We start from the raw sequence: 16985 nt of genomic DNA, 5'->3' as shown, positions 1-16985 counted from the left end.
TGGAAAAAACTATTTGCCATTCCTGGAAATTCCCTAACTTGTAGGGACTTCATGTAAATAGTGTACATCAATAATATTAATAGATTAATGGATTAATCCATTAAAGTTTTTTCTTCTGGTTGAAGGACAACTCTTCTAAACATGAAAGTGACCTCCAGAATGTGATTCAGTCTTTTATTTTTGTATTACATGTAAAATAGAGTTTTACAGAGAATAACTCCAGCATAGTACAATGGGAGAAGAGCAGCTTGTTCCAAAAATAAGTGTATCAAGAGAGAGTTACTGGTGAAGCCCCTTAGTTCCTGCTGGCTGAGTTGTGTGGAAATATAACTCTGACCAGACCTCTGACCATCAAGTGTCAAAGGATACTGTTTGATTCCTTTAATATTACAAATTATTGCATGCAGTGATGACTGGCATCACCTAATTAGAGGGGAATTGGCTGTAGGATTTTTCTCAGTTTCTATTAGGGAGAGTTACTGCCTTAGCACGAGAACACCTCAGCTTTTCTAAAGGAGCTGAGAAATGTATTCTCCACCTACACAGAAGATTTTTCACTTCTTTCACAGAAAAATAGACTGAAAGAAATATTCCAAATGTTAAAAAATGTTTGATTTTACTCGAGTTTCTGATTTGTATTGCATTAAAACCTGATGCTTAATCCAAAGAAGTAAGTATTCCTCACCTAGGAAAATTGTTTCCATTATCATGGAACTCCAGACAGAACTCCAAGGCTTCCTGGTGAACCTGAAAATCCTGATTTTTCTCCTGTTTCACTACCATTAATTCCCCCCTCCTACCTTCATTTCCAGTCACAAATATTCCTTTACACAGCAGTTCAGTTACCATGAAAACGACATTTTAGTTTCTGAGGGGAATTTATTCATAAAAATTCAACTGTGGCCTCAGACCCTGAGCAAGTGGCTTCATGTTGAGGAGCTGCTTGTGAGTCAACAAATGGTTTGAGATTCCCCATTCTTCTAGATCAAAGGAGGCCATCAATTATATTCTTCTCTAAACCATTTCCACTGGGTGAGTTTATGTTCTGAGCCTGTCCTGTGTTTCTTTACCCTCTCTATGCACTGACCTCCACCCAAAGTGGAACCACCCCCCTACTCTCACAGCCACCACCAAACAGCACACTTTTGTTTGTTTGGAAACAACAAATATACATAAAATTCTAGTCATTAGGTCAACCAGACCCAAGTAGCTATGTAGAAAGTGCAGCCACATGGCACTCAGGGTGAAAAAGACTGTTCTAAACCAAAATGTCCAAAGCAAATAGAAAGTGTGTAAGTGTTTCGTTGTTTCTTTCAGTTTATCCCAGTTAGCAGTGTGAACCATCTCAGCTTTTAGTAACCAAGCCAGGAAAACACATTCTCTTGCACATTTGTATGTAGTTCTTGGGACCCTCAGGGAAAGTTTTCCTGTAGGAAGATGTTTGGAGACTGTTGTGACAGCGTAAAACTGAAGCAGGACAGGTGTAGTAGTGTTTTACCCGACACAAATCAAACCTCAAGCTCATCCTCCAAGCCTGGTAGGTATTTTAGGGTCTGGGCTTGACTGGGGTTTTTTGGGGGGCTGGGAGGGGACGTGGGTGTGTGTATGGCTGTGTTTCCTCTGCGGTTGCATTTCATTAGAGCCCCTGCTGAGTTGAAAACCTATTCAATTAATTTGAAAAGGAATTGTTCCTGAACACAGATCTTGTGTCTTTCCCAAAATGGAATCACTATTTTAAGAAATGGACTATGTGAAAGTCATCCACTGAAGAGTGTAAATATTTTCTGTCATTCATGGGAGCGTATCAAATGTTATCAAAAGTATAGCTATTTAAAGCTGATTTACTCACTGTTTTTATAAATGACTGGCCCCTTTTTATCTTTGTTTATTAGAAACTAAGAGTAAATTTAGATGTGTGCAGCTACCAACACGAGGGCAGCCACAGATAGGCTGCACTGTCTCTACATTTTTTAATTTCCTGGCTCAGAGTAAGGATTGTTTGACCTTACTGCTCTGTTTCAATGGCACGTGGAGAGCCAACCATTGGGAATAATCCCAGCCATGCCTCCTGACTGCTCTGCCTCCTGTAGCACCTGAACAAAAAGAGGGAGCAAAGGTGTGGGATGTGGTTTCATGCCTGTGGTAGAAAGGATTATCACACCTGAGGGCAAATGTGAGGAAAGCATTGCTTACTCTTCTGCTCCTTGGTTCCTACTGACTTGTCAGTAAGTGGGTGTAGTCCTCACCTGAATCACACTGGAGGTTGAAACTCTGACATTACTCTCAACCTCCTCACTGAAACAATTCTGTAATGCTGGGCACACAGAAATAAGTACCTGTGAGTGACCCATGAAACAATAATTTTCCATTACCTGAGATGAAAAATGCATATACTGCTGCAGTTTTGGTTCTCAGGTTCTTCTCTGTGAGTTATAGACACATGAAAGGAGGTAATTCAGAAGTTATTTTTCACTCAGTGCTCTGAATATAGCTTAGGGTAAATGCTTTTTTGATGGCTTGTTCTAAATATTTTTTGCTTTCCACAGGTGAATTTTAATATGACCACTGGTTTGGTGGGTAGAGGGTAGATATAAATAATACATGACAATAATAGAGATTTAGATTTTTCTGTGAGAGTTAAAACTTGTGACAACATCAGAATAGTAACAAAACTCATGGTGGACTGGAATACATTCCTTGTATCATTAATGTTACATCTCACTAACTGATGTCAGGCTTCCTGCCTACTGTGTTTTATTTATAAAGGTATGTGAGCTGTGTGGATTCTCTCATAATCCAAATTATGACAATCCAAATGCTGGAAAAGGGGGTTCCTTAAGGCTGCTAAAAGTAGCTGGAGTACACTTCTCACTTTTAAGCTTTTTCAAGCTTAAATCATGACTGTCAGCTTTAAAATAAGATTATCATAATGGAGTGTAATATGAAGTGACACTGTGTTCTACAATATAGGGATGGCAGAGGAAATACATTTTCAGCTGTGTCTGACTTATTTACATTTCACATGAACTTAAATTATGTCACTCCTACACATACCTGAAATAAAACTCCATGAACGAGGCAAATTACACCCAACGCCCTCCTGCACTGGGAAGCACATGGGATTAGTCAGGCACAGACCTTTACTGTGTGTGAGAAAGAGCACATTTCAAACTGGGCTATGGCCCTTTGGTACAAAGCCAAGGCTCAGGTTACTGCAGCTGAGATGAATAGAAGAGCCAGGAGAACTAGAAAGCTGAAGACTCTCCTAATAAATGTGGGTATTTTTACGGAGAGTAAAAAATCAACTCTTTTTCCTATACCTGCTTTAACTTGCAGTTGAAAGTGCACATGCTTTAATCAGCAGAGCTTTTAATGATTTAGTGTGTGGCCCTCTCTGGTCCACAGTGTTGAACCCTGTAGTTCTGAAATCAGAACTTAAATGAACAGGTCTGGGAGAAATGAAAACTGCATTCAGCAGAAGCCAGGTTTGAATCTTTTTTAATTTACAGTCCAGCAGAATAAAAAGAAGTAAGAGAACAAGAGGGTAAACAGCAGCAACTTTTCAGTTATTGATATTTTTGTGATGTTACAGAGTGTTTCTTCTACCTGGTTGTTGATGTCCAGTTCATTAGCAATGGTACAGCACAAGGTGCCCTCAGAATATTGTGTGTAGGACTGATAAGACCAGTCATCATAAAAAAAGCCTGCTGAGATACCGAAGACAGTTCAAAGCAGCACAGCTGAGGTCAGAAGCATATTGCTTATAATGAAAGATTGATTGAACTTAATTTGTATAAACTGGATAAAAGGTGATTAAAGAAGGATATGAAATCACTACACAAATATTTGAGAGGTGTTAATAAAAGAGAGACATGGGAACTGTTTCTGTAGTTACTCATGATAAAATGACAAGGCAGCATTTCAGACTGGAGGGAGATGGGAAAGCAGTGCTGGTACAGGAAGGACTCTGCAACTGTGCAGGGAAAGTAATGAGCTGCTGGGAGCAGAACTCACTCGTGTTCTACAGAGCCTTTCTAAACAGTGCAGCTTCTAAATACTTTAGATTTAAAGCCTCATGGGATTAGTGTAGAGAGAGAACTTGTTTGACATGAGTCAGAGTGTGGATTGAACTGCTGCTTTCTAGCTCCCTTTATTGACTAGTGCTGCTGCCACATCCTTGCCAGTTGCCACAGATTTAAAGTAAGTAAACTTCTAACTGCAAAAATGAAAAGAGGCATGAAGTAGGATGGTTAGGTGTTGTTCTGTCTTAGCAAGAGAGGTGAAGGAACTTCTTTTTATAGATTCATAGAGTGATAGAATGGTTGGATTGGAAAAGGGACCTTAAAGATCATCTCATTCCAACCCCCTGCCAAGCACAGGGACATCTTCCACTAGAAGCAGGCAGGTGTTTGCAGCATCATGCAGAAGGCAGGTCCATGCAGCCCAGACAGCAACATTCCCAAGGCAGCAGAAAGGTTCCAGCAGATTCAGGGATTTTTAGAGTTTATCACTGATTGCTGCTGTTACAGCACCTTCAACTCTGCCTGGACAGCATTTGATGTGCTTGGGCACAGGGCTGAAATCAGAGCCTGTGTTCAAGCCAGTGGGATTCCTTTCTTGTCTTTGTGCACTGAGCAGACTGTGCAACCCGAGGAGTTGCATTGAGGTGTTTGTACAGTCTCTGGTGGCTCTGTGAGTTGTCTTGGTGACAGCCCATTAGGAGAGTGGGACTGACACAGAGCACAGACCTGAGGGTCAGTCCCCCCGCTCTTGCTTTTAGTTAGAACCATAAAGAGCAATTATTAGAGATGAGGTGCTTGGATTGAGCCCCTCAGTAGCAGCAAGAGCTGTCTTTTCTGATTAATAAAGGAAGTATAAAATCACTGCAGAGACGTTTGAAAGCTGTTATGATGGTCTGGAGCTGGTAAAGCCGAGTGGCTTAAGATCAAGGCAGATTGGCATCTGGGAAAAAAGTGGTATCTGCTTCTAGAGTTTATCAAATAATGGCAGTAACAAAAAAGCTGATGCCACACATGTTTCTTGCATTTCAGAGCAATACCTCTGTCATTTCAGAAAGCTAGTGGGGTAGTTTGAACTTGACTGATCCTCACGCCGAGTTAGGAAAACGGGCAACAGATCTAAATAATGCTGTGCTTCAAGAGCCTGAATTAGAGAGAGGAATTTGAACTACACAGCTGGAGCTGGAAAGCACCTGAAAAAGAATCCAAGGCTACCTTCTGTAAAGTGTCTAGTGTAATCATAGCTATTAGAGGATCGTTACAAATAAAATCCTGAGGAAACAAGGTCATAAATGCAGTGCAAAATGTCTATTTACTGCATTCAGTCTCAGTTGTTGAGAGGGTGATACTTTCACTGTGCCACTGAAATGGCCCCAGGGAAAAGGAGATGGCTGGTAAGTAGAGATTATAAAACCCAGACACAAGTTCACCTGAATTAAAACATTTAATGTTCTAATAGGTGTTATCCAGTCATATTCTATATTATATACTTCTAGCAGAATGCACACGGTGAAAGGTAGGTTGTGTTATTTCACATTCAATGGCAAATTTGCAAGGTCTACTTCAAAATGAAAACAAGATCAGAAAACACAAAACTGGCAGTAATATGGGCTGAAAAAGAAAATACAATAGATGGGAGGTTACACAAGAAACAAGAATTAATATAACCATATTCAAACTTCATCTCACAGTTCAAAAAAACCTGCCATCTTCCTCATAAAATTTTCAAAAATAAGTATTAAAATAAAATATGTACACTATTATCTTCTCTATTAAAAATACAAAAATGTCACAGAATCCCTCAACAGGAAATGGTGTAATATAGTATTTGATTCTCCACCTAGTCATTATTTTTGCTGTGTCTAATGTTTTTGATTTGAAATACATCTATATCTGAGTGTAGTTCAGACAACTCCTGGAATTGATAATTTTTATAGAAAGTTAGACAACTTTGCCAGAGATTGCAGATATTTTTCTTGTCTTGCTAAAACAAAAATCCTAAGGCAGTAGAACTAAACAAGGGATTAGAATATTTGATGATAATTCTTATTAAAGAGATTATGGTGAGGGTAATTAGAATTAAAACCAGAGGATCAGTATTCTTGTATCATATCAGCAAAGTACTACATTTTTTCAAATTTGGAATGAAGTTAGCTGTGATCTATTCATTTTTTAGGATTGATGGCACAAGTTTTCCATAGATCTCCACGTGAACCTTTTTTAAGGACTGCTAAAACATCACTGAGGTCAGTGTGCTTGACAGGAATACAAAGAATGCTTCTCACGGCTCTCTGAAGAAATTGCAAGATTGATTTTTCAGGAGTTTGGGTCCTAAAAGACTGTTCTACTTAATAAGAATCTCCACCAAAATTTTAGCACGGAAGGAAGATCAAAGCAATTACTGAGCTCTTCCAAAATGATGTAGGGAAAGTTCCAAAGTGTGCAAGTTGAAATAGCAGGAAGTCTTCAACAAAACACGTGAGATGAATGAGATGCTTAAGAAAGGCTTTTCAGGGCCAGATTCCAATTTTGCATAGTGCCTGCTTGGTTTTGTTCCATGTTCTCAATTATTATTATGTATAATTTTATAGCATTACCATAAAGACATCCTTAAAAAATGGAGAGAAAAATGAAAGCCAGATCCTTATTTCTTTTGCTTCTTTTGCTTCTCCTCTTTCTCTTCGTGAGCTACAGCCTCTGACACGTTGCTTCTTTTCCCCTGGTCCTTTTCAGTGTGAGACAGTGTATATTCTTCCAAACAGGTTTTTGAAAGTAGTCCACAGGGGTGCATTTTAACTGATTCAAGTTGTGAGGCAGATTGTGCAAATTGCTCAGTGTGTGCAGTTAAGGCCACTGCAAAAGTAAATCCCCTTCTGCAGCTGTTTTATTTGCCATTGAGCAGTGTGACACCAATGGCTGTTTAGGAAAAGCAACTCAGCCAAAAAAAAAAAAAAGAATAAGAAATAGGTACTTCCAATATTGGAGGTTTTCATTCTTGAAAGGAATAAATTGCTTCTTGACTCCTTTACCTTCCAACCTGCTTCCTGATCTTTCCCTCTTGAGGCAAAGGATCTGTAGGAAAATTCTGATGCAGGTTTCTGTTTAGTGGTTGTACTACATGCCCATTGAATGTTTTCATAAGACAAGGTTTGTGCAATATTTTAGGCTGCATAGAGACAAAGCCTTAGCTTAGACATTATGAAGGGAGGAAACCTCTAGTGAAAACTGAGTGCCCTTTCCCCCAAAAGGATCAGGTTTATCCCTTCCCCCTCTTGACAGATGATTGACTGATAGATTCTTGAAATCTTATGGGAATGAGAATACTAGAAACTCTACAGGCAGCCCTTTCTGTCAGTACTTGCCTTCTCCTTTAGAGAGTGTTCCCCTAATGTTTAACTGAAATCTCTCTTGGTGCAGTTGAAACCCATTTTGTGGTGTATGTTTTAGGCCTGTGATTTCTTCTCTTATACCCAGTGCAAAAGGAGAGTAGTTCCCAGTATTTTTTATATATTTCCTCCTTTCCCTGACTGTATAAATCAACACTTTTCAAAACTGGGCACACCAGTCCAGCTGCAGCCTTACCTGTGTGAGTGAAGTGGAAGGATTATTCCACAGCTCTTCTGTATAACATGTTAATGACTATACCAGGAAATGTTTGAGCATTTTTATCAGCACTCAGCTCATTTTGACTCCACATTCTCTTCTGTCTTGTGAGTCATCTGCTCTATTGTAATTGGGAAGTTAATTGTTTCCCCCCATGCAAAATGCTCTTTACTTGCCAACTGGAGTTGCATCCTGCTATTTTAGACCATCCAAATTGTGAAAATTGTTTTGAACTGTTCTTCCTGTACTTGCAATGACTCCCAACTTTGTGTTATCTGAAAGGCTTGATAAGGCCTTCCTGCCTTCCATCATTCAGGAAATATTGAATGATGGTAGAAGCAGAACAAAGCCCATGAACCGTGTCATCCATCTCTCCACTTTGACAGTAAGCCATTGATAACTGTTTGGAATACAATCTTCCAACAAGCATCTACCTGCCTGACATTAGTTCATGGTAATTCTCTCGCTTTTAAACTGCTCCTGTTTGGCACATCCCATTTCCATCCATCATTGCATGCTGCAAGTGATTATGTTTTTATTCTCCATTTGTTTCTGGGTTGAATTGAAGCAGAGCAGGTTGAATGCTCAGTGAGTTAATGTTCTGTGTGCTGGATGTGTGTTAGTATTTGCTAAGCCTGAATTGTGTTCTAAAAATAAACAGAAGGTTTCAGTCCTTCCTGCAAGCCCGGACTGAGAGCTGGGGAATAAAGCAAAAGAACAAATAAATATCCTTGAGATACTCTGTGCATAGATCAGTCTGTGTTTGTCTTGATCACAATAGGTGAGGATGGAGCTTTATGGTGTTTATTAATTTGCCTCCTAAGAGGTATCAACACTTCTCCTTTGCTGACCTCAATTCTGTAGATTCTGAGTGTAGGAATACTGGTGGCAACAATGAGCCTGTGTAATTTGGATGGAATTAATGTTTAAAAACCTTCCATTCCTCTTATAGTCCTTTAAACAGTAAACTGCTTTTTAGCTTTTTATTGTGTTTGAAATTGAAACTTGACTTTGTCTTTGACTCAGCTTCTGGCAAGTAGTTTATGGTCTGAGACAGCAGATATGTATAAAACTATTGAAATAACAGCTTGTGTTATTATCTTTGTACAGAAAAAGAAACCTCCACATCTTTATGTCTTAGAACTCAGAAATTAGAGGGGGTTTTTAGGCACTTTTAAAGTATTTAATCTTCCTAATATCTTTCAAACCATAGGCAGGGGCTAGACTGTTCCATACATTAAGAGACAAATTAAAATACATGTCTAGGAAAAATCATCACTTTTGTGAAATAATTGACTTGTCTCAGAGAAAACTGCAGAATACAAAATATGGCATCTTATACAAGTCATCTGTAGGCTAGACTTAACTATGTAAATTAGGGTAAAAAACCCAAACAAACAGAGAAACTCTGCCTAAAAAATAATAATGGAGAAAAATATAGGAGGCTTAATACAAACCCCATTGAAATATGGTTTATTGATCTCTGGATCAGCTCTATTAATAAAAAATACGAATGTGGACCAAATTCTGATACCCTAAGTTTGCATTAACCTTCTTTTTATGAGCCATCTCACTTATAACAATAGACTTATTTGCTGAATGCATCATTATTATACCTAAATAGTAACCCAGTCAGTCCAAGTTGGTCTCAGCTGTCAAATACTTTTAGGAATAAGGATCATTTCCTCTCCTTACCCAGGCTACCATGGAGGAAATGACCCTACTCTTTTACTGAATGCATTTTGCACCTATCACATCTGATAAATGTTTATTGTTATCTTCTGGGGGTTGCTGTTCTCCTGTTTTCCTTCAGAAAACTTAACACAAGCATATTGTTCAGTGTGTTGCAGAGTAACTTCTGTTCTCTCCTAACTCACGTTTGCCTGCAGTGCTGTTGGCCTTGTGGCTTCAAACCTCTCTTGTCCTCTCCTGGAATGAAAAATCACTGACTGTGCACCCCCCTGGGCCTGTCCCTTTGTCACCTGCTGCAGGTGACCCTGCCTTGGCAGGGATTTGGGCTGGATCATCTCCAGGGGGGTCCCTTCCAACCCCAACTGTTCTGTGGTTCTGAGTTCCCAGGGAACACGAGATTTCTCTGGTTTGGCTGTGGCAGAAATAAAATAAGGGTTTCGTTTTCATCCAGAATTAGACTTCCAAGATATCTAAGGAAACAACCAAAAATATTTTATAGCAATAATGTACAAAAGTGTAGGTTGCAAGAGTGCTCCCATGTCATGTTTGGTGGTTATAGAATATTGCTGTGTTCTAAATGCCTTCCATCCCCTTGCTCTGTGTGGTTCTGTGCTCAGCTACGAAAAGGAGGGCTGATCACACTCTTAGGATTATAATATTAAAGATAAATGGATAATTAATAAATATGAGCATTTACTTTGGAATTGATAAATGTTAGAATTTACTAAAAGGCCTCTCTATTAATGGTAAAGACCAGGATCAGTTCTTTATTCTACATGAATAGATAATCTTAGCATTTCAGCCAGAGTGTCATTTCTAAGAAGCTTATTTAATAGAAACTGTGCCACACAAAAGAGTAAAAGCTGTATGGAGTCTCCAAAGCTGTGCCAGTCCCAACAGAGAAATCAAAACTAACAGATTTACAAGTATTGATTGACAACCAAAAACTCCTGACAATACTTAACAAATAATGGGTATAAAAAGCCAACTTAGAACATGAGAGCTAATGAAATATATGAATTACAAAGATTTGGTGAGTTACTGTCAATGCCTGCCCAGACAAATGTGATTTTGTTTTGGTTTGGTTTGTTTTTTTGTTTTGTTTTGTTTGTTTGTGGTTTTTTGTTTTTGTTTTTTGTTTGTTTTTGGTTTGGTTTGGGGTTTTTTGTTTGTTTATTGTTGTTGGTTTTGTTTTGTTTGTTTGGTTGGTTGGTTGGTTTTTTTGAGTTTCTTTTGGGTTATTTCGGGTTTTTTTAAATAGAATTAAAACATGAATTAAAAGGGAAATAAAAAAGTCCATATTTCAGTTTAACATTTAGAATTTTTTTTCCTTAGGCTTAGAGAGACTTTTTAATCCATTGTGATCTTATTATTATGGTGGACATTACTAAACTCTGACGAACACTTGTTAATTTTACCATTAAACATTTAGTGTTGCACTTTGTATACATATTGAGAATATAGTGGCACATCACAGGTGGAAAAGTTTTGGAAAGAAAAAGTGACTTTATTATTTCATTGCCCATGAAATCTGTAAGAGTTTGCCCTGGTTTTAATTGTGTTGTCCATTGCTGATATTTGCTGCTATCCCACTGACATTTTATATCTTGATATACAACAGATTATTTTACTTCTCTACATTGAAAATATTTTAACAACGTCACAGATGTTTACAGATTCAGTTTCCCGTGTATTTGTCTTGTTTGGGAATTCTGTGGAGAAACAATGAATGGATTTCTGTGGGTGGTGCCACAGCAACCAAGAAGTTTGTCAGGAACAAAATGTAAAAAATAATGTTTATCACACAGCTATGATTAAGTCTTGGGTTTTGAACAGTAGTTTCATTACATTGCTAGTTAAATCAAGGTAGGTGACCTCTATTATGCTTTTTTGAAAATCTCAAATTCTTCATCCTTTGTATCAAGAGATGGACCTTTAGCAGTTTTTTGGATACCAATATTTATGTTTATCCATAAAACCACCTGCAAACTGAATTTGAGTCTGTACCTGACTGTTTTTCCCCCCCATTATTGTAGCTATAATTAAAACAGCTCTTCCCAACATGGACAGAGAAGCCAAAGAGGAATATTTTGTGGTCATCCAAGCAAAGGACATGGGAGGACATATGGGTGGACTCTCTGGAACTACCACAGTGACAATTACACTCACGGATGTTAATGACAATCCTCCCAAATTTGCACAGAGTAAGTGCCATTATGCATATGTGTTCTATATAAGAAAGTATTCTACTGTTGTTTTATTGTTTTTTTTTTTTTATTCAAGCTGGTTTTTTATTTATTTAATGTTTATATTGGCTGGGTTTGTACTGTAACTTTAAAAAAATGTAGCTGTTGCTAGAGAAAGTTTAATAGCCCTCTGTCTCATTAAGAGCTTAGGTAAGATGGAATTATGTCCACAAAAGTGTATACAGATCTGAGTCTTCCTTGTTACCCCTCTTACATCCACACAGAAGGGCTTGGGGACTTTTAAAATTAACATATTTACTCTCAGTGCAGTTGTTTCTATGTGCTTTGTTGCTTCCATCTCATGCAGACAAGTGACCCCACCAGTAAAAGACATATATAACAGATAAAAGAAATAAAGGTTTGACTAATTAGGTAATAGTGAAGAAAACAAAGAAGATAAGTCTGAGTCTAGATAATTGTTGATCTTTAATTCAAAATCCATATTTACTACTGTGGTTCCAGCGGGTATCTTGCTGAGCTAGGTTAAAATGATTTGGCATCCTGCTGAGATTCTCTGCAAGCTTTGTAGTTTATTTCCAAGATGAAGACAAAAAGAAAAAAGGAGAGGGATGAGAATATTGACTGGATCAATTTTATTTGGAACAGGTGCAATCTAACACACTATTAGACACTTATCATTTTATCCAGCTTGTTCTGGAAAATTAAAATAATAATAATAATAAGAGTCAGTTTGGTTTGAGTGTGCTTCTAGACTTTGTATCACTTTTGCTTCATTAGGAGTATGTTTTTTTCTATTAAGGTACTCATGGAATCAATGTAAAATTAATTCTGTCTTACATATGCATGACCTGAAGTCCACTTTTGCCCTGTTCTGAGGGCACAGAGTAAAATGGGTTTGTCCTAGTACTCTGCATGAGATGAATACTCTTCTGTAGTCTAGAAAATACCCATAAAGATGGACAGAGGGAGAAATCTAAAATAAATAAGCAGAGCTAAAAACTTATTTGCACAATATATATTTTATTACCTCATCTTAGTGGTTTTTAACAGATAAGCACTCTGCACAATAAAAGGTTTTCTCTCATAAAGTAGGAAACGTAAATTTTTTACTTTGTATCCCATTGCATTGCTCGTCCCTGTGTGTTAGCATTTTCCAGCAATTTCCCTGATAATGTGAACTCCTACACATGAACCATATCACCAGAATGCAGAGGGACATTTCCTTTACACCTGCAATGCACTGTCCCTGTAACTCAGGGACTGCAGACCTACCTTTGCCAGCTTACCTTTATATTTGTATCACTGCTCCTGTCTCAAAAAGCCTTTGGCTGCCAGCGTGACAAAGATCTGACCCGAAAATCAGCAGCACAACTGGTCCAAACTGGTACCTTTAGGGGAGGTCTCAGCAGGGAACACAGGGAGGTGGAAGGGCCCTTTCCCTGTGCAGTTGGCTCCCATCTGTTCTCCTGCAGTTTGGGAACAGTGACACACTGACTGGGAGCATCAGGAAGATTTCAGCACTATCCCTGGAATATATTTTCTCCTAAGATCAGTTTTCCTCCAACAAGCAAGGTACTGCCTTTGAAGCTGTTTACTCAGTGCATTCTGGTGTAGGAGTCAAGTTTCCATCTGGGAATAACCACCCTGGTATAACCCTGACCATTATGCAAATCGATCAGGAGAAACAAACCTGGGTATTCTCCACATATTGCATTTAATTATGAGCCATAGTAATATTATAACTAGATATTGTTAAAAATTCTGCCTTTTAAACCCCAGCAGTCAGAGCTTGCTGCCCAGCACTGCAGATTAGCCACTCTCTAGCCTTAGACAGGAGCTGATCAAGCCTAACATTTTTTTATACTGTTGAAGCACGGTTTGCATTTGCCTGGAAAGGAAAATAGGAAAGGATCAAACTCACAATCAGCCTAACCAGAATGAAATCGAAATTCATAAGATGTAATACATGCTGCTTGCACAATAAATGGTAATGAGCTCAGGAAGCTGTGTGTTTTATCGGGTTATTGTTTCCAGGCAGGACAGAAATGTATATTTATGGTTTGATTTCAGAGTGTTAGCCTCCCGGGTTTTAGAAATGAAAAAGATGAACTTTCGCTACTTCTGTGATCTCTTTGAAATAATTTTAGAGGCGTTTTATAAGTCACCGAAGTTTTTAACCCGGCAGTTTACCGCGGAATTGTAATGAGGAGAACCGTGCGCTGCTGTGGAAACCAAAGGGCTTTCAAAGATGCATAATGTGGGTTTTTGGTCAGCTCTGCACTATGACAGCACGCTTGGTAATTCCAGAGAGGGATTTGTGTAGAAAGAGTCAACTGCAGCATTATTTTCTTGGTTACAATGCTTTGTAAACTGTCTTAATAAATCCGAGAAGCAAAATTTCGACTTAAAAATGCAGTCGGCTGTGCCTGGAGACTCAAACCACAACGTGTGGCCAGCACTATAAATGATGAATACATAACTTAGTCTCCCGAGGCACTTCACTGCTTTGGCTGCTCATTGTTTGTGAGCCCTTATGGATATTCTGAGGAATCTTGATGATCTCCAAATTATCTCTAATAATTTAGCCTGGAAACGTTAAAAACAAATCGCTTTGGGACAGGCTCCATGAGTAGTAAATATATCTGTTTGTGAATTCCTCCCAGTTTCCTTCCTGTTTTCAACTGTTGCTGCTGCAATCAGTCTAAAACAGGTAAAGCAACAACTCCAGAACATTGTTCTTGGAAAAATATTACTGCACATAATAGAAAAAAATACAGGTTGTTGTAGAACAACAGGGGGACAGAGAAGAACAAGGCCAGAACCTTCTGTCAAAAACTATCTTCATGATCTCATCCTTGAATTCTTTTTGCCTATTTTAACTACTAAATAGCACTACGTTTCATTAGATCATGTATTAACTGTAGCTTCAATAAGTTTAAATTATGAAGAAGTAAAAAGACAGGGACTCCAGAGAGAGTTTTTAATGTAAAACATGCATGTGTCTTCTGGGTTTTAAAACACTGTTAGGAACAGGGAGATACAGTAGTAAAGTGGGTATTTTGAGGTTGTCTTAATAAAGTTCCTACCTAAAATAATATATTTAAATAGATTTTGGACATTTTTTTGGTTAAAAGGTTTGAAGCAAGTGTTACAAAAAATAAAATGCTGACAATTTGAATGGCAGTTTCTAGTGGATTTCAGTGTAACTGTAGAACCAAATAGTAAATACAGCGATGATTGCCATGAAGTTATTGTTGCCAATAAAACATAAATCTGGGGAGTTTCCTTGGATGTTTCTTGATTAGTTTCTTACCACAAGTGGGAGGTGGAAGGGCTTAAACAAACAAACAAAACCAAAACAAATTTTAAAAATTAGTAAACATTTGAAGTTATATAAGTATTTGCACAATACTTTTTTTTAAAGTATGAGACCAGTTTTCTACAGGTTAAAAGCCAGAGTTTCATGGTCAAATTCTAACTCCATGTAAATAAAATGTCTATAAATAAAAAGGTAAGTTCAACAGTGTCAGCAGGAGAGAACTTCACGTGCTTCCAGCGTTGAAAATAGCTTGATATTTGTGTTTGCCAACACTAAGCATCCCTGCAAGGAAGATGCAGGAGACTAGTGGAATGAAAAGAACATTCACATACAGTAAACTGAATATTCCTGTGTGAGGAACACATTTTGCTGCTTTCAGTAAATAACTTGTGTAAATGTGGGTTGTATCAGTTGGGCTTCTCAAGAGTTTGCACTGGGGAAGTATAAACATTGAAAAGCACACAAGGGACACTGGAACCAGGTGTAATGTTTAGTGTTTTCCTCTTATTTGTAAGGTCTGTATCACTTCTCAGTAATGGAAGATGTTGCTCTTGGTGAACCAATAGGAAGGGTGAAAGCAAATGACCTGGATATTGGAGAGAATGCTAAATCATCCTATGATATTATTGAAGGAGATGGAATGGATATATTTGAAATTACTACAGATGCACAAACTCAGGACGGCATTATTAGAGTGAGAAAGGTAAATCATCTCTCTGTTAAAAAAAAATACATGTTTACTGTACATACAACTACCCAGCCAGGGATTCTTTTCTCTATGGATGAAGTGTCAGGCCAGTGAAGTGATGAAAAAGGGGTGTATTGGCCACGTCCCTCACACTTCTCATTTAGGTGACAACTGGGGAGACATCCAGGGATGCTGGGAGTGTGTTAATCTTATCTGGGCTTCCATGGGGTTGAAGCAAAAGAGTAGATTAGATTTGGCTTTGGTGGTGGTGTAAACTTCCATAAAATCTTGGCTGGGTTTTCATCAAATACCTTTTCTCAATTATTTGGTTTTCTGCATAGCTGTTATGAGAAAAAGTAAATCATAGGGAATTACTTAAACTGCCTGATGTGTGAGAGGCTTAGTTTTCCACCTTTTCTCATGTTGAACTCTCAACACTCAATGAATAAGGATTTCAGTGAATGTTATCAAGGAGATCAGTAGTTTCACATGAGAAGTGTCAAATTTTGGCCCTAAAGAAAATTATGTGAACTTTTCTATGCTTGTACAGTCTTGATGTATGTAAAGGGAGGTATTTGCACATACACAACAGAAACACTACCCAATTATATACAGAAATATGGGGACAGACAGCATATCTAGGACAAAACTTGTCCAGCTAAGCCAGCAAAACATTAATTGCAGATTTAGTTGTCATTATTTTCTGGGGAAGGATAAAAAAAGCTGTTTCTCATTCTGTGTTCAAAAAAAGCACAGGAATATAACTTACAGTGCTGGCAGAGAGGGTTTTAACTAAGTACCACAGAGCACTCTAAATGAATCTTTTTGTTTTTAAAAAACAAAAGTAAACAAAACCCAAACCATGACATCCCACTGAAAAAAAGAGAGTCCAGTGAGTACAGGTAATTAATAGTCCACTTTTACCTGTAATTAAAGAGGTCAGGCAGATTGCCTGTCAAAACTTTTTCTCAGTGAGTAGGTCAGCACTGTAGATTTATAATAAGCTGATGTATATTTATCTAAATTTAGATTTGTTCTTCTAAAGAGAAAATTGTGATATACATCCCAGATTTTCCTTACTGTTGTTTATTGTATGCTGTGGCCTCTTTTGTAAGCTAAGGCAATTAGCCTTTTGCCCCAGTTCCCTTGGCTTTATTTCATAACTGAGTCTCCAACATAATGTTGTTTCATATATTCATTTTGACAGCAATAATAATTTTGGTTCTACTACAGTAGATGATGTATGGAGGGGACTGTTCACCAGCAGATTTTCTTGAGCATAAATTCGTGGGCTCCAGACGATGCTGAGTAAATTTTCAATATGATATTCTGATTAAGCACGACTAAATGTATTGGGGTGCTGTCATTTCTGTAAAGCATATGAAAAGCAATGGAAAAAGTGCTGCAGGAGCCATGATTGGGAACTTGTGAATATGCTGATTTGTAAATCACCATTC

General features: G+C 38.0%; 1 protein-coding gene across 1 annotated transcript in view; it reads left to right on the top strand.

Moving 5' to 3' along the window:
- CDH8 (cadherin 8) overlaps nt 1–16985 on the top strand; it is a 153542-nt gene that overhangs the window by 75748 nt on the left and 60809 nt on the right. The window contains exons 6-7 of the mRNA XM_018086308.3: nt 11351–11518; nt 15356–15543. Coding sequence (XP_017941797.1) covers nt 11351–11518; nt 15356–15543 — 356 coding nt within the window. The remainder of the gene's footprint in view (nt 1–11350; nt 11519–15355; nt 15544–16985) is intronic.

Source organism: Manacus vitellinus, unplaced genomic scaffold (assembly GCF_001715985.3).
Source record: "Manacus vitellinus isolate BGI_N305 unplaced genomic scaffold, ASM171598v3 scaffold_10_pilon, whole genome shotgun sequence".
NCBI classification, from domain to species: Eukaryota; Metazoa; Chordata; class Aves; order Passeriformes; family Pipridae; genus Manacus; species Manacus vitellinus.
Note: the sequence above shows the minus strand (reverse complement) of the source record. Positions and strands in the feature narration are given on the sequence as shown.